Source organism: Gobio gobio (genome assembly GCF_949357685.1).
Source record: "Gobio gobio genome assembly, chromosome: 17".
Taxonomy (NCBI): Eukaryota; Metazoa; Chordata; class Actinopteri; order Cypriniformes; family Gobionidae; genus Gobio; species Gobio gobio.
In genome coordinates this window covers 7302845-7329945 of record NC_137110.1, presented here as the reverse complement: position 1 = coordinate 7329945, position 27101 = coordinate 7302845, and the positions used below count along the sequence as shown (strand labels likewise).

The 27101-nt window shown below is 36.5% G+C and overlaps 1 protein-coding gene across 2 annotated transcripts in view; it reads right to left on the bottom strand.

Moving 5' to 3' along the window:
* Positions 1-1077: 1077 nt before the first annotated feature.
* Positions 1078-27101, bottom strand: part of gnas (GNAS complex locus) — a 51195-nt gene continuing 25171 nt past the window's right edge. For both annotated transcript variants that reach the window (XM_079840245.1, XM_079840246.1), the window contains exons 3-12: positions 25139-25193; positions 24923-25042; positions 18391-18488; positions 3504-3558; positions 3272-3345; positions 3022-3080; positions 2619-2739; positions 2369-2499; positions 2167-2234; positions 1078-1354 (exon numbers count right to left, since the gene is read on the bottom strand). In XM_079840245.1, the coding sequence (XP_079696371.1) occupies positions 1208-1354; positions 2167-2234; positions 2369-2499; positions 2619-2739; positions 3022-3080; positions 3272-3345; positions 3504-3558; positions 18391-18488; positions 24923-25042; positions 25139-25193 (928 nt within the window). In that variant the 3' untranslated portion in view covers positions 1078-1207. The remainder of the gene's footprint in view (positions 1355-2166; positions 2235-2368; positions 2500-2618; positions 2740-3021; positions 3081-3271; positions 3346-3503; positions 3559-18390; positions 18489-24922; positions 25043-25138; positions 25194-27101) is intronic.

Genomic DNA, 27101 nt, shown 5'->3' with positions numbered 1-27101 from the left:
TTTTTATATTATATATATATATATATATATATATATATATATATATATATATATATATATATATATATATATATATATATATATATATATATATATGTGTTTGGATTTTTTTGCACTGCATTTAGTTCACTGTTCTGCATGAATCTGGCATTGCATGCGCTCGCCTCTCCTGAGATGCATCTAGAGAAGCGAGCCATGTGATGGGTCTTGTGTTCAAGTCATTCCGCTCCACACGCAAAGCAACCCGGGGCAGTAAATGCTCCAAACCCTCCATTTTTGTTGAAAAAAAAAAAAAAAAAGAAGAAAGAAGAAGAAGAAGAAAAAAAAAAAGAGACATTTTGCTCTACATTCTGTTTTTTTGTTGGTTTGATTTTTTTTAACGTACGGTCCGTCGCTTTGCTCTCAACCAGGGGAATCTGTCCACCTTTGGGTGGGATGGGGTGTTGGGAAAGGGGAAATGGGGAAAAGATAAGGGGGACACGCCAGGCTCGCTCAGGCACTAAACGTTCAACAGGACCAAAACAGTGGAGGATAAGAATAGCGTATGTCTTGTGCGTGTGCATCAATATAAGTAACATGTGTTTAGGCATATGATCGGAAAAAGACAAGTTTGACGTGTAACATACATAGAACTGCGGGTCAGGAATTTAGCTGGACGCATTATGTGTCTGTATGTGTACGAAATGGCTTCCTTGTCCTGAGCAGTCCTGGACAGTTTTTTTTTTCTTCCCTCTTTTCTCCCCCCCCTCCCTCTCCCTCTCACATGTTTTGTTTTCCTCTCTCTCTTTTATTAACATCGGTAGTCCTTGGCTGTGTTAACAAGTCTTTTTGCCAGATATCACAGCCACGCTTTCATCAGTAACACAGTGCATCCCCTTGCCCCAGCCCCTAGTCACTCAGGATGGAGAAAGGCCATGTGTGTGTGTCTGTATGTATGTGTGTGTGTGTGTGTGTGCGTGTATATATATATATATATATATATATATATATATATATATATATATATATATATATATATATATATATATATATATATATATATATATATATATATATATATATATATATAATATGCATGTGTGTAAGTGTAAGAGGTGGGGACTCATCAGTTTGAAGGTTCGTGGTTTGATATTGGGGCGTGATGTAGGGCAGGGGGGCCTAAAGAAAGTTCAGGTGGTGAGTTTGCGTCCCGTCATTCCTGCTGCGATCACAAGAGTTCGTACTGTCGTAGGTGCATGCGCTGGATGATGTCTCTGCAGTCGTTAAACACTCGGCGGATGTTTTCCGTGTCCACGGCGCAGGTGAAGTGGGGGTAGCAGTAGTGCCGGCCGTCTCCACTCGCTGTACTGATCCTCTAAATAGACAAAACAGGAAAATGGCTTGTAATTTTATCTGGACCAGCAACAATATTTGGTTTTAAATCGCGATGCAAGGAAGTCTGACCCTAGAAATTCAAAGACATCACAAGCATCTACTGAAGTAGACATTAGGGCTGCGCAATATATCGAAATATCGCAAATGTACATTTCGCAATATGCATATCGCAAGGGCACGCAATATCTGAATGATTTTAATAAGCTACTTCAACATTGTGAAAAGTGTACGTTTTATGTTGATGCATATAGCAGAGAATAGACTGAGCACATGACTGTTACTTATGTGACTTGCTTGACGTTAAAAAGAGTTATTAAACGCAATAACTTGCAAAAAACAACTCCTTTGCAGTCTCGTGCTGTCTGACACACACACCGAAACGTGCGCACAAGCCATTCTTTTTTTTCATGTCTTGTTACACACTCAAACTGTCAAATACACACACAGTTATATCAAAATGGCTGTCTTGATGACTATTCATGTAAACACAGTCGGTAACGCTTTAAGTGAAAGACATCAGTTGGGGAAAGAAATTGAATTTACACAAAGCAATATCGTATCGCATATCGCATTATTTAACAAGGATATCGCATTTTTCTTCAATATCGCACAGCCCTAGTAGACATCCTATATGAGTATGTAGAAACTAGCATTTAGGTTTTGTAAGATTTTAGAAAAGTCTCTTTTGCTCATCAACGCCGCATTTATTTGATTATTTGATGATAAAAAAGACAACAATAATTACAATGGGTTGCCATGATGATTTTGGTCCCATACAAGAATCAGACTCACCAAGAACTCATCTCGGATGAAATATTTTGCTCTCGTAACTCGCGGATCTTCCCCTTGCTCTGGTGTTGCTGTTAGAAAGAAAGCAGATATGTCTTATTAATAACACTGATGCCATGATATCCAAAGTTACTATTTTAGGGTTGATACAAGAATTTGTATACAATTCAATTATATGGATGAAAAACGACTCAATTTTACTAACCATCATCTGGTGTAGTGTAGCGTGCAAACTCTGGGAAATAATCCTCGATTTTTGATTTTCCCGCCAAAACCTTTTCAGCCAGCAAGTCCTGCTTGTTTAGGAACAGAATGACAGAAATAGTTCGAAGCCACCTGGAAAGAGAAGAGAGAAAACAATGAACAGATGTGGAAAAAAGGTCATCGTAAAACTACACACTCATTAAGCTCTTCTTCTCTACTTTGCAAGCGTGTTTTAGGCGTTCAAAAGGTACCTATTATTCCAGATGTTCTTGAACAGGTTAAGTGCCTCCTGGAGTCTGTTGGTCTGATTGTCCTCTCGGAGCACCATGTTATAACTGCTGCTGGCTACCACAAAAATGATGGCTGTCACGTCTGTAACAGGAGAGAAAAGACGAACACTTTGAACCAGCGATGCAAACAATCCATCATAAAACGATTCCTTAATTATAACAAATTAATAAAATGGCCATGCTAAGATTTATCGAATTGGTGAATTTTGAGTAAATATGATCATTAAATTATATTTTACACTGTAATAAAAGTATATATTCCCTTTGATATCAGCATTGGCATTCAAAAACCCATATCAATGGAGCTTTATTATTATTACTACTATATCATTATTATTTTAAAGCAATAAAAAGCACAAATTACCATTAAAACACTGGATCCATTTCCTGCGTTCGTCTCTCTGTCCACCAACATCAAACATACTGCAGAAAAAGAGAAAACTCATCAGTCCAAAGGCCACAAAGACATGATGCATGGACCAGTTATTAAGCAAGCACTTATTAATAAAGCGTAAAGTGCATGTATTTTTTGTCTTACTGTGAAGTATAAAGAATTAAAAAATAAAATAAAAAAAATAATAATAATTATGATTAGGCCTCCTGGTCAAGCTTACTGAAAATTAACTTTGTCCACTTGAAATCTCGTCTCAAAGATCCCGGAAGTCAGAACTCTGCATCGGAGCAAGTCCTGAAAGAGGGAGGCAACAAAGAGAAGAGTTCAAAGTGCATTCACAACAAAAGACATCTTTAAATCATACGCAATAAGAGAATAAATAAGGTTCCTAAATCAGGAAGCGTCAATATCAAGCATGTTTGAATCCCAGCATTTGCTGGATCTTTACGCACCTGATCAGTGGGAGTATAGTCGCTCTGTTTCACAGTGTCAATCCTGTCCAGGAAACTAAAAAGAAATAAAGAAATAACATTAACAGCTGTCCAACACTTCAGTAGGGTAAGACTATGTTATTTGCAATTAAGAGAAATTAAATAACAGAGAGCTGGATTTATTCCAAACAAGTCAAGACAAGGAAGAAGTTATTGAAGAATGCTGTTATGCACAACCCAAAGATTAGTCGTCGCAGAACAAGCACCTTACATTTGGAAAGCATCCATTAAAAGGCATTGCCACCTGACTACTTTATTTATGTGTCATACCAAAAACTATGATAAACCCAAGATGATGCTTTATGGCAATATTGAACCAAAAGAAAATTCGGACCCACTTTATATTAGGTGGCCTTAACTACTATGTACTAACATTTTAATTAATAATTTGATACAATGCACTTATTGTGTACATACATGTTTTTACATTGTACTTACATTTAAAAAAAAATCCTGCATGTAATTACATCTGTAATTAATTTCTGTAGTTACATTTATAATTACACAGTTGACACTTCCCTTACACCTAACCCTACCCTTAAACTTACCCATCCTACCACACCTGTCTCTAACTTTACCCGTATCCCACCTCAATATCAGCAAAAGTGTTTTGCAATACAATTTGTACACAGTAAGTACATAGAGTACTTAAGGTCACCTAATATAAAGTGGGGCCGAAAATTCAAACACAATATTCCTGCATTTACAGCGGCAAAACTTCACATACACATTTTCAGCATGACACAAGTCAGCCATGGAGCTGGGGGAAAAAATGGCAGCTGGCACAATGTGCAGCTGTGGAATAAGCCAGCAGGTGGCGCATGTTTGTGTTGGAGATCAAAGCAGGCAGGGTTCTGAGTCATAGTGATCAGAGAGCGCTCAGTCAGACGCTGCTCTAGTCAATGGATCGGCTCTAGTGGGAGGAAACGGAGAGGGGAAGAGAGGGCAAAACAAGAGGAGGGAGGGGGAAATCAAGAAACGCTGTCTTAGTCAAGCTGCTATCCGGTGAAACGGCTGCAAGATGGTGGGGCGGCTCGAACTCGCCTCTTTGTGCATACAGTCGAGATCTTAAAGACGCTCATCAGGAATAAACTTATGCAGAGAGCGATAATCAAAGTCCCCAGCGAAACGCTTTTCATTCATATCTAGCTCCATTTTTTATAGAATATCAATCATATTTATATTGATGATGCTGACCATAACATACAATTAAGGGTGGAACGGTTCAAATTACTCACAGTTCGGTTTATATCACGGTTTTAGGGTTTCGGTATGTGCCATGTTCAGGGTAATTAGGACATAATAAGAGCAAATAATCAAACCACAAGCAACAGCACAAAAACATACAATGGAGCAAAGATGTTAAATAAACCGTGCTTTTCAGGGATTTCAGGTACAGAAATTGAACAAAGTAATCAAATATAAAATAACTGCATATAATCTTCACGGTATAAATTAAATAAGGATGAATCATTATTGAAGTTACAAAAGCTAAAGAGCAGTGAGTAATTTCTTTCATTTGTTGTTTGATTATCATTAAAAACACAGACCGCTGGAATAGGCTTCTTTCCCTAGAAGAAATAATGTACGGAAAGAGTACATACTACACGTTTTCCTCAACTGTTTACCTTTTACTTAAGACATAACCTATGTTTGCTAGGATACTCGCCAAGATGGGCATGTTGACATTTTTTGTGTGAATTTGTCAGTTCAAGCTCAAGACTTGAAAGAGAACTCAATATTTGCGCGCTATCTGCGACGCACAAATCTCTCAGCGTGCGCGAGTTCTCTTTCGCGTCTTTCTATTTAATATGTTTAAATTGGCAAGGCATAAATGAGTTTAGTTTAACACATATAGCAATGTTTTTGCTTTTTGATCAGCGATGTTGTAATGTATTGGGAAGCCAGAATGTGTATACATTGCCAGAAACATACATTAGCCGAACTCTGTCTATCTGTTGTACACGTTATTTTCAAGAAATCATATTATAGATGCGTCATCAGATTTGAGATGAACCGCGGGGCAAGTCTGTGCCGAACCGTCGATGGAGAACGGTACGGTTCGATTTTTTTTTTTTACAGAGAACCGTTCCACCCCTAAATACAATATAATACATTTCTAGTGTTAATTTTGACAGCTATTTATTTATTTTTATTTAGTCTTGCTCCTGTGTCACGTTAAAGTTATTATCATATTTAGTCAACCGTGTCCTGTTTTTGCTTGGTCAAGTTTTGGTCCACTGAGCATTTTAGGTAATGAAAACGTTTTCGATTATTTTGCTCAAAAATTATAATCAATTCTAATAAATATATATTTTTTACAATGGTTGCCAGATGGCAAATATTAAGTAGCTCAAACACCGGGTAGAAAACGTGTGCTTTTAACAGAAAAGCTCTGATTGGGAGATGTAAATTATTGAAATCTGGCAACCGTACGCATGAAAGCTTGTAGCGGCTTGTTAAAAACAGTCTGAAATGTTTTGTTTCCTCTTTTATTTGACAAAAACAAAGCGATTTTGGTCAAGTTTTATTTTTTTTTAACTACAATTTAATCTCGTCTTTTTTCGTCAACTATATTGCATGTTGATATAGTTAGTTATGGTTACATTTCATTAGAATTATTGCACTTTCACCCATAAAGCACAAATCAAGAGAATGTCAACCTATACATGGTTTATTTTTCCTCATCAAGTTTCCTGATTTATTATAGGCTATTTATCATATAGACCTACTGGTAAAACAAGAAATGTCTCTCAAAAATGAAAACAGTGAAATTCCTAGTAATCCTTTCTATTGTTTCAGCAAAAACTGAGACAGAGGTTGCGTCAGTGCATTTATTCAGCAACCACAATCGCAAATATAGTCAAGTGATCCATGTTTGGATTTATTATAGTTCATCACTGAAATGGTGCGATTGCAGATTTAGGTCGCAGCAAACAGAACAGACTGACTGAATGACACTTATCTAGGCAGAAAATCTCAAATGGAGACAACTAAACTGTCTGTGTTTTCAGATCTCTGCAGTGTAGCGAGAGCGTGTGTGCATGGTTGTCAGATTGCAAATATTAAGTAGCTCAAACACCGGGTAGAAAACGTGTGCTTTTAACAGAAAAGCTCTGATTGGAAGACGTAAATTCTTGAAATCTGGCAACCGTATGCATGAAAGCTTGTAGCGGCTTGTTAAAAACAGTCTGTAATGTTTTGTTTCCTCTATTATTCGACAAAAACAAAGCGATTTTGGTCAAGTTTTATATATTTTTTAACTACAACTTAATCTCGTCTTTTTTCGTCAACTATTTTGCATGTTGATATAGTTAGTTATTGTTTGTTGAGGTCTCGGTGAGACGTCATCTTCTCTTAGTCATGAATAAAAGGATGTCAACAAACTTTTCGTCAGATTTCATTGACGAAATTAACACTACCCTCAAGTTTTTTCAATTTTAGTTCCAACAAACTGCTAAAATATATTATATGATTATATTATTGACATACAATTAAAACGTAATATTAAATAGTTTTCATATCATACAACTCACAAACTAGTTCCATATAATAAATCATTTAAAAAGACTCTTGAAAATCACAAATCTGCATCTTCAAAAGTACAACAACAAAAAAAAGTCAATAAAGAATTGTAATTAGAATCATTAAAATATCTCTGCTAAAGTGTAACGCCTAAATCAAAGCATGAGGGAATCAGAGACCGCGAGAGAAATCCGCAGGCTGGACGCGCATGTGCATCCCCCCCGTCCAAGTCCAACAGGAATGTCACATACAGGGTTGAAATGTGACAGCAAGGCTGTAGGTCCCACACACAGCGGTGTGTGTGTGTGTGTGTGTGTGTGTGTGTGTGTGTGTGTGTGTGTGTGAGAGAGAGAATGCATGCAACACGCACAGCAGGCCGTACAAATGAAAGTGTGGCACGTCACGTGGAAGAAGGGGCATAAACAACAGAAATAAAAAGAAGCAAACAGTGAAAGACAGACAGGACAAAATGCAGACAGACAGACAGGGGAGGCTTGCACAGACAGATGTATTGTGACCGCAGCCATTGTCTAACACCATATCTCAATTATTGCCTTTCTACCTATTAATAGAATGATTCCAACAATAGCCCAGCCCGCTAGTCAGACATAATACAACTCATGCCCCTCTGGGTACAATAGTTGAGAGCCTCCGCTGTCGTAATGCCAAGCAGAAGAGACCACTATAGTTGTGCTGAGTATATATAGCCCTGCATTCCAAATCCAGCCTCAACTCAAGTGGAATTCGAGAATTCAAACGGCCGCACGGCAGGAAGTTTGTGAAATTGTTGCGCGTCGATGTCTGCCAACAGTTGCAGAGATTCTAGTTCGGCTCAGTCTATAGCACACACACTTGAGAGCATGTGATAGATGTTAAAATTCTTAACGCACAAGATGGATGTTAGCACATATGGAGTTGGAGTTGCATGCAGTGCAGATATGATTAGGCAGCAACTTCAATTAAAACACACACACAAAAAAAGTAAAAAACACTTCAAGCAGTAAATGGATGGTCTGGCCAAACACACACACAACGCATCACATGAGTCATATGACTTGGCCCACACAGAATTTCTGTTCAGCTCCCTTTATTTATTATAAAGTATACGGCTCACTCATGCTTTAAGCAATTCACTGCAGTAACAATGCAAGTAAAGCAAGCAAAAGTGCAGCAACATAAAAAAATAAAATAAAATAAAAAGTGTATACATATATATCCCATATCTTTGTCCCATCACCTTGACCCTCAAAACATAGCCCTTAAATGTTGCTTATTAAAAATTATTTTAAAAAGCACAACAATTAAGATTTTGGATTGATCTTATTGTTTACTAAACACTACACAAAAACAACTGTATTCATACTTTGACTACAAAAAATGGATATTCAAAATATAAATATCATCAGAAATTCAACCTTAAAAGCTTTAAAATGTTAGGTCAATTAACATTTTTAATTACTTATTACTTAAGCTTTATCTTAAAATATTGTAATGATTAAGATAATAAATATTGCAGCAAAGAAGAGTATAGATGGATACAACCGTTTAGTTGTTTACTACATACAATATTGCTGCTTCCGACTAAATTGCAGTAATAACGAAAGCATTCATACTTGCATAGCTCACTGAAAATTAGAGCCCGACCGATATATCGGCGGGCCGATATTATCGGCCGATATTAGACTTTTTCCAAACTATCGGTATCGGCATTTATGATGGCCGATAAATGAATATTTTTTTAAAAATAAAAAAACCGGACGAAACACCTCTCAAACACATTGAGTGTTGGCGTTTCATAGTTTGTCCACCAGAGGGCGCTCTACAACGTGCCGGCTGGCAACACCACCAGCTGATCCAGCAGAGTCATGCTGAGCTTCAGCGCTCTGATCGCTGCATTCACAACACAGATCATCCGCGAAATGCATGTAAGTTGGCAACGAGACATACATTGCTTGAATTGAATAACAGTTAAAAGAACATCCCCATCAGTTCTCTTAACTCAAATAACATGACACAATTTGTAACTGCCAAGTCCAGTTTTGCTGTTACATGTTAGCCAAGAGAGCTGTAATTACGCTAGGTTACAGTTGACTGACTTATTTTACCTCGGACAATGTGACTGAATAAAATGTATTTCTTTAATAGTCTGACAGTTTGACATCATGAGACGTATCATCTCTCCCCTGCCCGTTATTTTGAAAAAGTATACATATTTCTAAATTATAACTTATCATAGACGCTAACCACAAAGCTAGCTAATGCCATGGCTATCAGTGGGAGACCGCTAACATTAATGCGCCTTGAAAAACACAACAAACTTATTCTGCCTAAATAAAGTAATGATTACTGTATTTATAACTAGTATATTTGTAGTTCCAGTCTCTACATTGTAAATCGTAAGTTAGGCTCGTGAAGAGTGAACGAAAGTGCGTGACTTCGTTCAGACGCCGCATTAACGAGTAAAATAATGGATTTACTGCATCATCATAAGTAGTAGATTTTAGAAGGCAGGCAGCAAATGATGATTGAAAATGGTTTGTTGTAGCTTGATGGATAGAATTAAAAGTGCATGTAAAGGGATAAGCAAGTTGACATTGTAATTATAAGGTGGCTCATATTTATACTGTATATAGTTTGTTTTGCTGTTGTTGTTATTTATCAGAACTTCTAGAACTTAACTGAATATTTTTTTTCCAGTCTTGCTAAAAGTTATATTTATAAAGCTTACCACATCTATTAATACTGGTAACTTAGATTTTTTGTTTTTGTTAGCCTATTGTGTTTTCGTCCAAACGACTTTAAGTTTCATATCTTAAGTTTGTATTTTTATACATTTTATTTATCAGAACTTTAATATATTTTATGTTCCTCTGTTCTGTTGTAACAATAAAACAAACAAGTTTATTTTTAAACTGCATTATCATATTATTTTAGAGAGGCTGAGGGATCATGAATAACTACAAATAACTGATGTATAAGGGAAATCTGTTTGTGTTTTTTTACGCGTTTCTGTTATTTTATTTTTTTATTTTTTATATATATCGGCTGATATATCGGAATATCGGATTTTTAAGTGACCAAATATTTGTATCGGTATCGGCCTTAAAAATCCTTTATCGGTCGGGCTCTACTGAAAATACAGTTTCTGAATTAGTCGTCCTATCCACTGACATACCAGCTGTTTGTATAAAAAAAAAAATCAGTAACACTTTACAATAAAGTCTCAGTTGTTAACATTAGTTAATGTTTTAACTAACATTAACTAAGATTAACAAATACAGTCATGTTAGTTTATGTTAGTTAAACCTTATTGTAAAGTGTTACCAAAAAACTTCACTGTGTAGTTTTTACTTCCCAACTTTAAAAAAAAAAAAAACTTTTATCTGTTGCTTTCTTTAAACTATGAATAAGAATATATTGCTTATTGTTTAAACACAAATATGTTTAGATGAATGTAATAAGGATCTGTTTTTTTGAGGAAGCTGATCATATCTCAAAATTAATTTCTGATATTAACTAAAATCATTAATTAAATGAAACAGTGCCATTTGTAAACCTAAACAATAAGTGGTTGTCTATGACTGCAATAATATTTGATTGATCCTCAATAACTTTTTACTTTTCAAATGCATTCTGAACTGAACAGAAGACTGAGAGTTTGAGCCAAACATCTGTTTTCGGGGGGAGACGCCAATGGCACCATCTAGTCATTTATCCAGAGGAAAGGTCCAAAATATGATATTTTTGGTGCATTGCTGTGTTAAGTGGTTGAGGTGCTAAAAAAAGACCTGCACAAACTTCTACAGTTCTACAGATAACAGATGTCAATAAAAATTATCCAAAACAAACGTGACAAAAGCAACTAGAACCCATTATAATCAGTGATGCTGTCTACACCGAAAGTGGCGCATTGCAACATTAAAACTATCGCATTATCGCCTTTTCTATTTCTCACGTACTTTAAGTAGCCTATAAAGTAACTCTTTATTTATACAGTTTTTCCTGCAAGTACATTTGAGGTTGAAGTGATTTGCAGTCACCAAAAGCAATTTAAATAAAAATATGTATTATTTGTGTACAAATGCATAAAATAATTTGATAAATTCATGACATATCACTTTATTCTAGTACATTTAAATACATATTCTAAAGGTTTGTTTTCTTAAACCCCCAAAATGTCAGGTGGTGCAACCGTCCGAACAAATTAACAGACTAAGAAAACTATTTAAAAATGGTGTCTTAATTAATTAAAAACTAAATAGTATGGCATAATTTTAGGGTTGAAACCTTTCATATGAACAAATGTTACAAATATCAGGAGTTTTAAAGCTGTTGAGATTATACAAAGGTTTTGAATTTTCTCAAACGTCAGGGTGGCATAACTGCAAACATAAATTGACACGGTAATAACAGTAAATATGATAATGAATCATCCAGAGGAACCCAACTCCTCGTGGCAGAGTGAAAAGATTTGCAGATCTCTCTTAAATACTGGTAAAAATTGTGAATTTCAAGCATGGGTAGGTTAATAGTACACTTTCCATGTCAGGTGGTACAACTACAGTATACATACACAAACTATTTGGTTGTACCATCTGACATAAATACAATAAAATTAATTGAAACACTTTGAAATGTTATTTAACAACTGAACAGTTTTGAAGCTTCATTTGTCAATAATGACCCATTTATAATGTTTTATATAAAAAGCAAATAAATTATAAATATGCATATTTGTCCCCCAAAACAAACCATTAAAACATTTCTGAAACCGAACAATCGCGTACTATTATTTACTTAAAAAACAAAATATTTACATTTACAATGGACCACAGCATGGAACATTTTTATTAACACAAAACTCTTGATGGCTAAAAGGTAAATGCCAATAACAAAAGGAAAACATGCAAAGAGAAAAATCCATTCATAGAGTGAGTAGAACGTGCCGACGGTGTATTAACATGGAAAAGCTGATAATATCCTCATCGCTTACTAATCTGGTTAATGTTACAGGTCATAGTTAACAGTAACAGTATTAAGAGTGTGGATTAGGCAGCTTCCAGGGCCAATACGGCAAACACTCTCTAGGCTCAGAGCGGGCCGTGTATGTGTGCGTGGCACGATACAGTACAGAGGATATCTGACGGCAAGCCTTTCAGATACAACAGTGGCGTTCAACAACAAACGCTTATTGTTTAAAAAAAAAAATATATATATTACTTGCATTGGTTGAGCCTGTTTTATTTTGTTAAAAAGTTTAAATAATAAAAACGAGGTGTCTAACAGTATCAATTACATTTGGAGTTCAGCACAAAATGCAACTTACAAAAAAAAAAAAAAAAAAAAAAATTCATCGACTTATATTTATCTCTGCAAATGTTTATTCAACTACAACTGTGAATTAATCGATAGCCTCCACTGCATTTTCGCTCTTCCTCTCACACACACAGACACACACGCACTTCTGTAAGTTTGCAACGGCAGAGTAAGGGAGCAGCAGAAACCGGGAGAGAGAGGGAGCGGTGGAAGAGAAAGAAAAGAGAGAAGGCTGTGTCTGACATTACAGCGGCGTTCCAAAAATAGCTCCCTGGCGCCCTGGCCTCCAGCTCGGTTGTCATAGCGACAGAACCACAGGCGCTATAAATAGACTATCAGCTCCAAATCTTGTGTGACTGGAGAGAGGCCAGAGAGAGGGAGAGACAGACAGAAAGAGAAAGAGTGAAGAGAAAAAGAAAGACAGAGGGAGTGGAGCGAGAGAGAGAGAGAGAGAGCGAGAGAGAGAGCGAGAGAGAGAGCGAGAGAGAGAGAGAGAGAGAGAGAGAGAGAGAAAGAGAGAGAGAGAAAGAGAGGACGGGAGGAGGGAAAGGTGGAGAAGGGCCAGTCAAAAAGAGAGGGGAAAGCAAAAAGAGAGAACGAGAGAAAAAACAGGTCTGGTTTCGCAAAAGAGGGATAGGGGAAGAAAAGAGAAAGAGAGACGCTCGAAGAGACAGAAAGAAACATGGCGGAGGTTTCAGGAATTTTTCTCTTCATGCACTGGGCTTATGTTTAGGAACTGTGGACGAGCAAGAATGCATTGTTTATCTGGTAGAATATATATTTTTATATACATGCTTTCTTTGAAACAACCTTAATAAAACATTCAAGCAAGAATTCCCTGTTTATTTGCTTTTGGAAAAATAGAAACCTTATAGAAAATGGTCAATCTTTAGCTTTCTCTGAAATCAGGCAGCCATGAAACATTTCTTTACGTTTACAAAATGAAAAACAAAAAGTTTTTACAAAAGTTTATTTTTAATTTTTTACTTTCTCTGAAAACAGATAACCCCAATGAAACACACACAAAGTTTCTCTGGTTTACAAAATTATAGATAGCTCCAAGAAAATATTGTTTCTTTTTACTACTCACATGATTTAAAGTGGTTATATTTAATAATTTCCGTGTAATTTTGTATTGCCAATGGTGTAAACAGCTTGTAACGAAAAAAAAAAAAAACAGACTAGAGATTGACCGACCGATTTTTTTCAATGGTCGGCCTGGATCAATAACGTCAGCCACGTGTTCTCGCTCTCTTCTCTCTGACCGAAGTGACACACAGCCCTCTCACTCACTCGTCTCATTCGCTCTGGTTAAATAGTAGGGCTGGGTATCGATTCAGATGTTTCGATTAGATTTCGATTCACAAGCTCTCAAATCGATTTGATTTCGATTCGATTCTCGATTCAACTCAATGAATATTGATTTAATACAAATAATACTATATTTATAAAAAAGAACAGTGAACATAAGTTTACAAGTGGGTTATTAAAAAGAAATTAAGAGCCACAAAACTGTATAATAAACTCTTTTATTTTAGGTACACTTGGGAACATTAAAACAGAACCCATCTTTATATTTCAAATGCATACAATTATGATATAAGCTATTAGGTTTGAATTATTGGTCCTGCGCTGTCTATTGACTCAGTTGATTTGAATATGTCTTTAATAGCTAATGTACGTGTTTAAGTGAACGCTCAAGTTTAAAACAATGATCATAATGCAAGGCAAGCATTCGAATGCATGTGATCTATTTTTAGCGGTTGTGTGCTCGGCTGTGGGGGTGTTGCAACGTCTAGGTGATGTCTCCTCAAATGGTTCCGCGGATTTGTAGCATTTCACCTCAGCATTATAAACGTCGACAACGCACCGGAAGCCGCCTCTCGCTCCTTTGTAACATTGCGTGAGGCAAATAAGAGTTAAATCTAATGGAGAAGAATAGTAATTAGATTTACATTACTCTTCTGTTCAATGTTTGTGGAAATAAATATGGAAAAAAAATCTATTTGTGGCCTTTGAGAATCGATTTTGAATCGACCACATTTTAAAAAACGATTAATCGGAAAAAAAATTTTTTTGCACAGCATTTTACTAATTACTAATTCTCAAAGGGTTTGTGTGTCGCAAGTACCAAAACGAGTGGCTTACTGCGCTTAAACGGTCAACACAAAATTGTAGTAAAAATGCAATATTCAGTTAAACACAGTTTTGGAACCTTATCAGTTGAGAAAGTTGTGTTACCGTATATTGGATCCGTGCGTTAGCTCAGGCCTAATAAACCTGCTGCTGTCGGTCATTTTAATCAAAGAACAAAAAGAAAATCACTCGCTGACTGAATAACTTTTGTAACTAGTGGTAAGCATTAATCTGTTTTTAATTTTTTACAATGAAGACTATCCAGTGTTATTTTACATTTGATTCCTTTAATTTCTGTAGCATTTCTTACCTGAATATACTGTTAGACCCACCTGAAAAACTTAAAGCCATGTTTATTTCATATCTCTCTTTATCCTATCTCATTTATTTGTGCTATTGTTTGAAATGTGTTTATTTGTTCTTATTTTATTACTGTATTTTTAGTAACTTTGCATTGAAGAAAAGTAGATTTTTTTTGGTTTGTATATGCTGTCAATTGAAAGAAAATCGGAATCGGCAAAAAATGTATCGGCAAGTCCCACTTACAAAAAAATTGGAAATCGGAATCGGCCAAGGAAACTGCAATCGGTGCATCTCTAAACAAGACCTTCCTCAACGTTTTTTTTTTTACCCGTTTTCGCCGGGTGAATACAAAGGATGTGATGATTACACGTGCCAGAGAACCTCTCCTTCGTTCGGTGACATGTGAAATGAATGCTTATACAATATTCAGGATAATGCAGAAAGAGCTATTCTGTAATGTAACGTCAATCAATGTCATGCAAAGAAAATAGATTAATTCAAACTAAGGTCTTCATATAGCCAGATCTATAGTCTATAGTCTCAGATATACTTTATAATCAAACTATCATAACAGTGTAATTTTAAATGACCTCATCTGTCGACATAATGCGGGTGTCGACATAAAACATATCCACATCGTGATGATCAGATGCTTTCTGTTTTTTTTTTCTGTCATTGTGTTTATTTTGTTATTGAGAGGAAAGCGGGCCGCACATATTTACATATTCATCCAAATGTCGCTCATCTGGATGTTCACTGCAAATGTATTTCCAAAGTTTTACTTCTAAGTGAAGAACTTTGCGGTGAGTAAATCGGGGCATTGAATTACATTCAGTCATTTGTCCCTCGAAAGCACAAGCAAAACGTTACTGGTTACAGGTCACTTAACAGGCACGGTGTCGCTAATAACAAGGGTTTCTGAATTCTCAAATCTCCTTTAAATGAAAAAAGCTAGCCTGACAAGCCAGACCCACATCAAGATGGGAACAAGTTGGGTCTGGGAACTCACCATTGGCAGGGCTCAATCCGAGGGGCGGGATAAACGGTTGTCTTTCAAATTCCCTCTGCACGCAATAGGATAACGCTACAGCCAACCAGAGCAACAAAGAAGGTGAAGTGGAGCGAGTTGATGGATTAAACCTTCGCCGTATCCGGTCGGCAAAACTACGAACACATCTTCCTTTCTTACGAATGACTTCAGTGCCGTTCTTTGTTCTTTCCTCAAAGAAAAGCTGAACTCCAAGAGTCTTCCAGAGTCGCGGCCAAAGCCGATTCGAAAGACCGCCATTCGCCAGCTTCTTTGTTTACAAGCAGCACACAGGACCGCCGCAACTCTGCCGTCATTATGTTAAGCCCGCTCACTGACTCTATACACAATGTGATTGGCCTAACCAGAGTTTGGTTTTTCCGGCTCGCAAGCCAACGGAGAGTTGCTAGACGACCCTGGCTGCAAAATACAGTTAGTGCCGCTAGGGTGCGTCTAGATTTCTAGGCTAGAAAAAAGCATAAACCTTAATAAAAATTTGATTGACACTTAAGAAACGCAAACAAGTTGGAATGCAACATTTTCGTATTTTTGTTATCTCTTTTTTTCAGTTGTGCACAAGATTTATTTTTACAAAACATAATAAGCTCTGTTTTTCTTTTTTAACTTTCTCTGAAAACTCTAAACCCTTCTTTCACGATGCTAGCAAAATACAAACTAGCAAGAACATTTCTCTGGTTTACGAAAATATACAAAGCTCCATGAAATGACTGTCCACATGATTTCTGTAATAATAGAACCCTAAAGAAAATGCCTTTTGTTTCCTCTATTTGAACACCTCTTGCACACCTGAATAGTTGCAGGCAGGTGCGTCGGATACAGGAAATAATGCAAATGAAAAAAAAAAAAATCCTGCATACTGCTGTTGTCTGCAAGAAATCCCATTTTTACTGAGATAGCAACATTTCAGTCAAGAAACCTTTGTCAGGAATTTAAAAAAAATAAAATAAAAATGAATGCCCTTGATTTGCATATACAAAATGTAAACAGGCAGGAATGCAACATTTTCTCTGTTTTATGGAAATGTAGGAAGCTTGTAGATAACATCAAAGGAACATTTCTTCTCCATGCACTGTATTTACGCAAACGAAATGCAAAAATACAGAGGAATACAAAGTTTCTTTAGTTTACGAGAACAGAAAGCTTGTAGAAAACAGCATAAGACAGAAAATATAGCTTTACACGCTGTTACACACTTGCCCTGAAAACACGATATATAACCACAAATAAATATTTCTTCTTCTCTGGTTTACCGAAATACAGAGAGCTTGTAGAAACAGTCAACTTTCTTTTTTAATACATTCACATGCTTCCTCTGAAAACAGCATAACCTTAATGAAACTATTTCATTGTTTTGTTTTTTTTCAATCTCAGCCATTTTCTGTGAATGCAGTGACGCTACTAGGAAGAACTAGTGAGGAGAGGGGGAAAAAGAAAAGTTGTGGGATGAACAAAAACAAACTGTATTCTTCCCTTGCTTTTTGTAGCCATTTCTGTGTTTGTCACCGCATCAATGACAACATTATTGAGCCCACAATACTGCTGCAGCTCGAACGTACAAAGAAACGGAGATGAAAGAAAACACGAACGCATACACGCACGCACACGTTCAATATGGACACCTGGCCATGTGACAGGAAGAGCCTTGAAAACGCTCAGACAGAAAAATGAGCTCATAACAGGACGAGCAGTTGACGACGCTAGTTTCTCGCCGAACGCGTGTACGTGCTTGAAACCGCACTGTCATTCTCCTCCGTCCCTCTTTGCAGTCTGGGAGGTTGGGAGTTGCCCTCCAAACTCTCGCAAGTAGCCTCCATTATCATTTCAAGCTAATTTTTCTCCTTCAAAAGGAGCAAATGCATTATTTGCTATACTTGCGGATCTCCTCTCTCTCTCTCAAAGCGTCTCCTTCTGCTGCGAGTGAGTGGACCAGCGAGTTAAAAATATCTCTCTCTCTCTCTTTCTCTGCTCTACGTTTACATAAGTGTGCAGCGGGGAGCAGTGGGGGGGCACTTCCGGTCTAAACGGCTAAGGCCAGCGTCTGATCCACAACAACCACCAGTGGATTTGGGAGAGGACAGGACACACACACACACACACACACACACACACACACACACACACACACACACACACACACACACACACACACGCGCGCATACATACGCGCCACAATGCAGGAAACCTTTCAATGTATACCCAACCCTGTTCAACATTCATACCTCCTCCATGTCTTTTATCTGTCTAGAACTCATCAGTTTTTCACGTTCTATCACTTCTGCCCTCATCACATTGCTATTTCCCTCCCTCTTGAATGCATAAATCGGTCCGATACATGCAACGTGCTAAGAAAGTCACACAAACAATTTTAGACCAAGTCAAGAGAGTCGAGTGCAACCAACAAGAATATTACAATGCGAATCAGCTCGGTTGAAATCGCTCTCATTTCGCTTTCAATACTAATAATTCTGCACAATTAAAAAGCAAATCAAACCCAGCATTCAAAAGAAACACAATACTCACTACTGTGCGCAGTCGATCAGTTGATATTCGTTGGATCTTTCGAAGCAAGCTCTCACCCCTTCATCCTGCCACAGGGTCTTTGTGTGTTCATAAAATTCCTGTTGGGAAGACAAGTGGAAGAGAGGACAAACCCATAAACTCACTGTCGGAATCCAGGCAAATCTTTTACACCTCTGTAGTTTGACATGTTTGTATGGTTAGCAAGAACTCTTTAGAGCATGCTAACCTGAATAAGATTAAAAACCACCAATACCACTGACTGGTCCATTACAGACTCTGGACCACCAATCAGAAGTTTGATTTGGGATTTGCACACAATAATACCAACAGATTCTGGTTCGGATTTAGATTCCACTTTCAACATTTAAACGATTTTGATTCCTTCACATTTTTTTTAGTTTGTTGTAATTTTAAATCTATTGCCTAATAGATTTAAAACTGATTTCAACAGAACAATAACAAATAAAGAAATTGTATAGGAATACTGGGGACAGAAATGACAACATTTCTAATGAAGAATGTCATGTCTATGAATACACATGCATCACGAGTACATGAATTTACCCAACCCCATTTAAACTAGGGATGTGACGGTGAGGAAATTTTCCCACCAGTTTATCGACGTGCATCAACACCGGTAATACCGGTATCACCACCGCTTGTGAATGCCTGTGCGGCCGTGTGCAGTTTACTTAGGCTTTTCAAAAAGTGGCAATTCAACAACAAAACAGTACGATGACAAGCTTAAAACATAGAATTGTATGAACAAAATAAGCATGGCAGCTTCTTTCTAGTTGTTTGCTTGAAGGTGTTTGAAAATTAGAAGTGTTTTCTTCGGATGCGGTCACCTTCTTCAGGCAAAGTTCACAGATTGCCTCATTAATAGGGGCTCTCGCACCAGAGGAACCTTTTCATAGTTTCTAGAACTAATGACAGAAGTATCCAGATAATGGCGTGTTCGCATGGCAGGAACTAGGAATGATTTTAGGAACTCCTTTTGGGGGGAGTTTAGCTCCTACTTAAGAGTAGGGTCTAACCCAGCACAATAGACCCTTTTCACATTTCCGGGTTTCTCAGAGTGGAAGTCGTCATAGTTGGGTTAACTATTGTAGTTGTGAATGAGAGAATACATTACATATTTTTTTGTTTACCCATTTGCTCAAATAGCAAAAGAAAAAACGCCACAATAGTGATTTTACAACTTTCAAAAAGAGGGAAAAAAATAGAGTGAGATTGATAATATGTTGAGAAATATGTTAATTTTTACCATCACTCCCATAGACGGTGTAGAAACACCCTTGCAGCAGCGGTAACTTGTTTTTTTGTAATTTGATGTAAAAGTAATAAAATACAAAGAATTATTGTTATAAATGTACATACACTTTAAAAAAAATGTAACTACAAAAGACGTTGCAGGATTTACGATATTGATGACCGTTAAAACGCGTCATCACAGTCTGTGAAAAGGGTCTATGGCAACAACCAGTGACGCAAGTGTATGCTATTTGGCCGAACACATGCAAAACACCATCACCCGCCATTTAAAAATAAAAAATAAACTCTACAACTGTGTCTACAAACACAGATTATGGTCTATATATTTACTCCAGATTATGGTCTATATATTTACTCCAGAAACTAACTCTATGAAAATGGAAAACTGTGACAGAATGACCTCTCAACCTTTACGCTAAACAGAAAATCCAGCGCGATTTTGAGGGGACCAATCGAAACATGATTATGTATTTCTGCTAAGCTAGCGATATTTGACATAAACCGCACGGCAAACGCTAATACTTTTTCATATACTGTCTGATTTAACAGTTCGATCTAATAACGCATTAGACAGGACTGATCGTAAACAGGAAGAGCTGTGAGAGCTGTGTGCCCAGCGCAGTCAAAATAAAGGTCCGCCACACCGTCAAAATAAAAGTCACAACAACAAGCGCGGCTTCCTAGGGGAACTTTTAGTTCTTGGGGAACCACCCTGGTGGTTAGTTCCTAGAACTACCTGGTGTGAAAGCCCCTAATGTTTGCAGGTTCCCTATTAGCATTGAGTTTAAATCCAAGCCAAAAATAGGCACTTTTACATTTGGCTTTGAAACCAAATCTTCCGCCATCATCTTGTCAGTCACCTCGCCTCACTCATGATATATGAAATCTGACTCCTGCTGCGACTCTCGTTCGGCTCACGTTGAATTAAGCAAATGTGTTCAGATTTTAATTTTAGTGTGTGTTCTCTAAATGAACGAAATGATTATTATTACAATAAAAAAATCTAAATGACGGTGGGGCAGTGCCGCAGTGGGCAAGTAACAGACTATAGCAGCAAGCCTAATGTGAACCTGTTTCTGATTTAAGATGTCATCAACACATAATAAACACTGGAGGCCACAAGGAAACAAATGTTAAAAGATGAAGAAGTGTGCTTCTCAAACTTTTTGGGGCCAGGGAACCCTTACAGGGGGAGAAGAAAATCAGTGATTAAGGCCAAAGTTGATGTGTGGGAGTAATTAACACAACATGCCTTTTCTTTTTATTTGCGCATCCTATGCACTTATAAATAAGTCGCACCTGAGTGTAAGTCGCATCGGTGTAAAAAACGCTTTTTATTTTTAGCCTACATTCAGAAATAATGTAAAATACTGATAAATAAAACGTTACATTAACAAACATTATAAACACTATAAACATGTACGTCTGTTTTACTTCGCCTCACTCCACAACAAACCATTTAAATGAATGCAATTCAGAACAAAACAAGAATGAAAAATAGAAGTATAAAATAAAAAATGTATTGTGACACTTGTTAAGTGCCTAAACAAATTTATTTGAATCGAAACTGAAACTGGCGTTGGGCTTGCGTACCTCTCATTCGGTCCAAATGTTTCCATATTCGTGATGTAATATTTGAATACTAAACTATTATTTATGTAAAGAAGGCTTTGTACTACAGTCAAGTCCCAATATACATGCAAAAAAGCCTTCATATTGTACAAAAGACAAATTAAATTAAAGCAGAATAACTTTTTTTGAAAATGAACAGGCTGCGATGAAGTGTTATCAATGCTAGAACTGACGTGTGTGTGTGTGTGTGTGTGTCACTTTCCTCATATCAGCGGAAACAACTTAATACTCTGTCATTTATGGGCATACGGGTAAGACATTATTCAAAACGGTCAAATGTCTATTTTTATTTGTGTATATTTAAAATAACTACAAAATGTTGTGCTTTTGTAAAATAAAGAAAACAAACTGGAATGCGCTTTATGCAGGCTCTGTCTCTTTGAACATCTTACTAGAGCACGTCACAAAAATGAACCAAAACAGTGAATTACTTGATGCACAGACATGAGAAATATATATAGAAACCTTTAAATGCCTACTTTTTAAATAATTCTAATCAAGTTGATTATTTGATGTTAAATGCATTATATGTCACTTGGCCATGGGTCACAGACCCCACTTTTGAGAACCCCTGCTTTAAAGAAAGAAAAAAATATTAAAGCCAAATTAATTTACTTCATTTTACAAGCTGTAGAGGACAATATGGTAGAACATTATATGCATCAGTTCAGCTGTTCTGCTTTCTCCTTTCGGATAACATGCATAAAAAACACCAAACAACGTACGCACTTCATGTATAACAAAAGCCACATTTATAGAAGAGTTCAAGACAGAACTAAACGATTCTGACCGCCCACTGCAATTCAGACGTGGTGGTGAAATATGAATGAGCATCTGAAATGAAAAACTTCCAATCTGAGCTGGACACAGACAGAACGGTCTGTTTATATGTCGTGCCTATGGTGGCATGAACCAGAACAGCAAACGAGCCGGGACAAAGGAAGAGCGACACCGTGGTCCCAAATGGGAACGGGAACTTGTCTCGCCTGATCTTTGTTTGTGTGTTTGGAAATTGTGGCTTTCACTTTGGCACAGCTCCTTTATCATAAAGGAGTGCCACTACGCTGTTAAACGTGTAGGACAAGAGCCACATACGTGAGAATCACGCCACCCACAAACTCTCACTTCTCTTACCTTAAATATTTATTTTTTGGGTATCTGAATTTTTGTATCATTACAGTATATTGTTCTTGTATATGCTATTATATAAAATTAAAGATATTTGTTACAAATAAATTCATACTTTCATTTAGACAAAACATATGCTTCTTCATACAGAACAAATAATAAAAAGGACCTTAATTTTATTTAAGTACCTTTACAAAAAAAAAAAATATATATATATATATATATATATATATATTAAAATTAAATACAACACCAACAGCAAACTAATATATAAAAAAACACTAATATATATATATATATATATATATATATATATATATATATATATATATATATATATATATATATATATATATATAAACATAACACTAAATTACAGGATGTAAATCCAAACAAATCTTAAAAACTGAAGCCGTTGTAAAATAATGATTGATATTTAAGTAATGTTCTTTATACAGGACCTTCACCAGAGGCATCAGTGCCGTAGATAATAATAATTTGTTACATTTATATAGCGCTTTTCTAGGAAGTGTGGCACGAGACAATAGTTTTTAATGAATAAACGCAACTATAAAAACACTGCAATATTTCTTCTACAACATGCTTAAGGTAGGGCTGGGTAATATAATGAATATTCATGATATTTAAATTAACCAATGTAAGAACAATATATATGTAACAAGTATGAGAATGTTAGAACGGACATTATAACAGTGGCTTAAACTTAAACTTAAGTAGCTAAAACAGCATTATACAGTTGGTCATTTTAATATTGAATCAGATCAAACAATCTTTTTCAAAGTATCAAATCAATAAATAAGATTCTGATTAGACTATTTGTTTCCATCATTTAAAAATGTTCATGTAAATCTACATGTGGCATTAAATCTAACAGTAAAATACATGCAGGTTAAAACTGTTCTGCATTATTATATAAATGAAAATTAATAAGTAACACTGAGTTTTTCTGGCATTTCATACATTAAACTTTTTGAATGCACTTGGCAACAGTGGCTGTTTGGTAAAATGACAGATCCTCTTACTAAAAAAAAAAAAATTGAGATGTACAATGAAATGCCAAAAAAGAAAGATATTTTTACTATTTTGCCCAGCCCTAGCATAGTGTAAAAACATTTTGTGCGTGTTATTTTTTATTTATCTCATCCACATCTGTCTTTCAATCCATCGTTATGCTAATACTCTTCACCAGTTTCCTCCTAGCTCGATAGCTTCACAACAAGTTTTTTTTAAATGGAAATATTACAACTCAGCTATGCAACAGTGCTAAAACAACAGTCATATACAAACTTCAATGGTTCGTAATAACCTAAAGTGACAAGACTGAGTTATAAATGTCAATAATTGCTTTGCTTTTTATTTTTGTCTCTTGCTTGCAACACAATAAACCAGTCAGACTGGTTCCCAGTGGGCCCTGGGGCCACTGAGGGAGAGGGAGGGAGAGGGAGGGAGAGAGAGAGAGAGCGAGAGCGAGAGAGAGCGAGAGAGAGAGAGAGAGAGAGAGAGAGAGAGAGAGAGAGAGAGAGAGAGAGAGCGAGAGAGAGAGAGAGAGAGAGAGAGCGAGAGAGAGAGAGAGAGAGAGAGAGAGAGAGAGAGAGAGAGAGAGAGAGAGAGAGAGAGAGAGGGTGGGGCACTATCTTCTTTGTAGTAACACTAAAACTACAACCACTTCCTGCACTCGATTCTGAAGTTTAACAGTTAACGATCAACTTGGAATCACGCATCTTATCTTGCCGATCCTGTAACATATCCAGTTTTATAGGTGACAAAAATTCCAATTAATTGTCTTCATAAGCTAATAATTGCAGTAATGTTTACTAGATCTACATGATGTAGCTAAACCTTGTAAGCCTGAATGGTTCACCTAAACCAGCAGGTGAACCATTCATGCTCTTTATTTTTAAGTCCATAGGGCCACCAAGTTTGAGTCACCCATAATTAAATCTTAAGCAGGCGCATTGGCGCAGGTCAGGGCGGCTCTCCACTCCTCTTTCCCTAGACACAGAGCACCTGTCTAGGTGATGAGGGAGCAGGGAGGTCCTGGGTGACAAGGTGTGTGGCTCAGGTGAGGCCCTCTTAAGGGAGAGTTTAGAGGTTATTACAAGTAATCAGTCGTAATGAACGCCACACCATTATACGTGAGAGTCACACGTACACACACACCCACATTTCCCTCAGGTGGGGCCCTTTTTCAATTCACCCATGTGTTGTCCCTAAGCAAAGAAGAGCTGCTAATTATAATTGCACAAAGCACACATGGCCCTACGACTGAGGAGAACACTCAAAACAAACTCGTGGTGCGGTCTGACAAGAAACTAGGTGAATGTAGCACATTTATTTTTTAGATGTACGTACTATGCTCACACACTTCTGTCTTTTTTATAACTAAATACATCTGTCCAGCTGACAAAGCTGGAACACAATACTGAGACGGTGCACAGACATGGGGGTGATGGGCTGAAAATATCTTTCTACTCACCGTTGTAAACTCAAAGTCCTTCTGATTGGCTAAATTGAGGATGTAATCTATTCGAAACTTATTTGCTTGACAGGCTAACTGTACTGGAGGTACCAACATGGACATTGCCGTCACAATAGTCTGTAAAGGAAAAACAAAAGACATTCAGGGTTTCAGTGCGTTCACGTTTTTACATGTAGAGATTACGAGTTAAACTCAAGAACCTTCAACACTTACCTCTATAGCTTCTTTTATATTATTCTTGATGTCTTGAATTTTCTGTTTTTTCTCTCTGTAAAAAAAATACAACACTTGGTTACTTCAGATCAATTCATATTTAGGCAACATTTAATAAAATAGTTTTATCCCCAGTTTCACATACAAGGCTTAAGCTAGTCGCAGACTAAAATGCATGTTTGCAATACTTGCACTGACATATCTTAAACAGTGCCATTGTTTTGACTCAAGATACACAACAGTAATGTTTTCGCTTCTAAAAACTTAACTTAATCCCGGCTTAATCTAACGTCTGTCTGTGAAACCTGGCCTAATGTCATAAATGGTACATGATTTAAATAACTTAATGCTACTTAAGGGTGGAGGTTAACACTATTTTTTTTAATCATTTATGAATCATTTTATATCATTGTAATACATCACAACAAAGTTATTTTTGTCTATCCAAAATGCATTAATAAAAGTCCTATCATGTAGGGCTGGGACGGTTAACCGCATTACCGCATTACCGCAATACCGCGGTCACGTGACGCCTACCGCGGGTCTGAGATCGTCACCGCAAAAAAAACAAACATTGGCCTGCACACGTGTGCACGTTGTGTCTAATTCCATGGATTCATTGATTCTAATGGCATGGATTGTGTCTAATGACATGTGTGTCTAATATGGATTCAAGGTTTTCTAAACAAAACTTAATCAAAAGATGGAGCAAATCCGACCTTTCGCGAGTTGGGGAGCGCAATGTTCCATTATAACATTCCATTTGTACCTGTGTAATGTCTTTTAGCCTATAATTTGAATTTAGTTTTACTAAAGCATAAAATACAGGCGCATAAGCAGGACCTCAGTTTTTAATTGCAAGTGCTTAACACAGTTCTCTCACATGGTTGCGCAGCCGACAATAGCGGGTAGGGAGATAGAAGTCATGAAAGCAGAAAAAGAATGCACCGCCCGGGCCATGGGTTTGTGTCGAACACTGGTGACCGCTTTCTCCCATAGCTGGCAAAAAAAAAACCAACGGCTTCAGAAAGAACAAACTGAGCTGGACCTGCCTCAGCACTCCTTAGTACTGGTAAGTTTTAACTCTCTTCCAACTCTGTTTGGGAAAGATTGACTACAAATAAGCTGGGCCTGCGAAATTTCATTCAATATAATCAATAAATAATCTATTGTAGGCAATTAAATATAAGTTGGCTATGTGATTCTGAAATTCCAATTTCATTAAAAGGCTATCGAAAAAGATATCCGTCTGGCAGGCTTACAAGCACAGTAGTTAAATATTTCGTTAAATACTTCGTTAAATATTTATACCACTGAGACAAAAGCACACACAAGATATTTAAATTAATATGAATATGTAAAAATATGTAATATAAATATAAATAATAAGTAATATACAATCACGGTAGTGTAAGCAGCGACACTTTGTTATATTAAATAGCCTTCGTTAAATAGCACCACTGAGACAAAAGCGCACACGAGATAGGCATATAGCCTATATATAAATTAATATAAATATGTAAAAAATAGGCCTAATATAATATAATAATATATGTAAAAATTATTTATGTAATATGAATAACAAATATAAATAATTACATATATATATATTTTTATTTATTTATTTATTATATTTATATAAGTAATATACAATCATTAGCCTAAATAGCCTTGTTAAATTAGCCTAAAAAGTCTTCGTTAAATAGCCTTGAACCACTGAGACAAAAGCGCACACCACACGAGATATGTAAAATAATATAAATATGTAAATGTTATAAAATATAAAAAATAAATACAAATAATAAAAGTAGCATAATATACAATCACGGTAGTGTGAGCAGCGAGTGACGACACTTTGTTAAATTAAATAGCCTTACAACGGGGAATTCACTGCTTGAAAGGGGAAAAAAAAATTTAAATTTTTGAATATACTGTATTAATGTAATTTTTTTGAACATTGTAA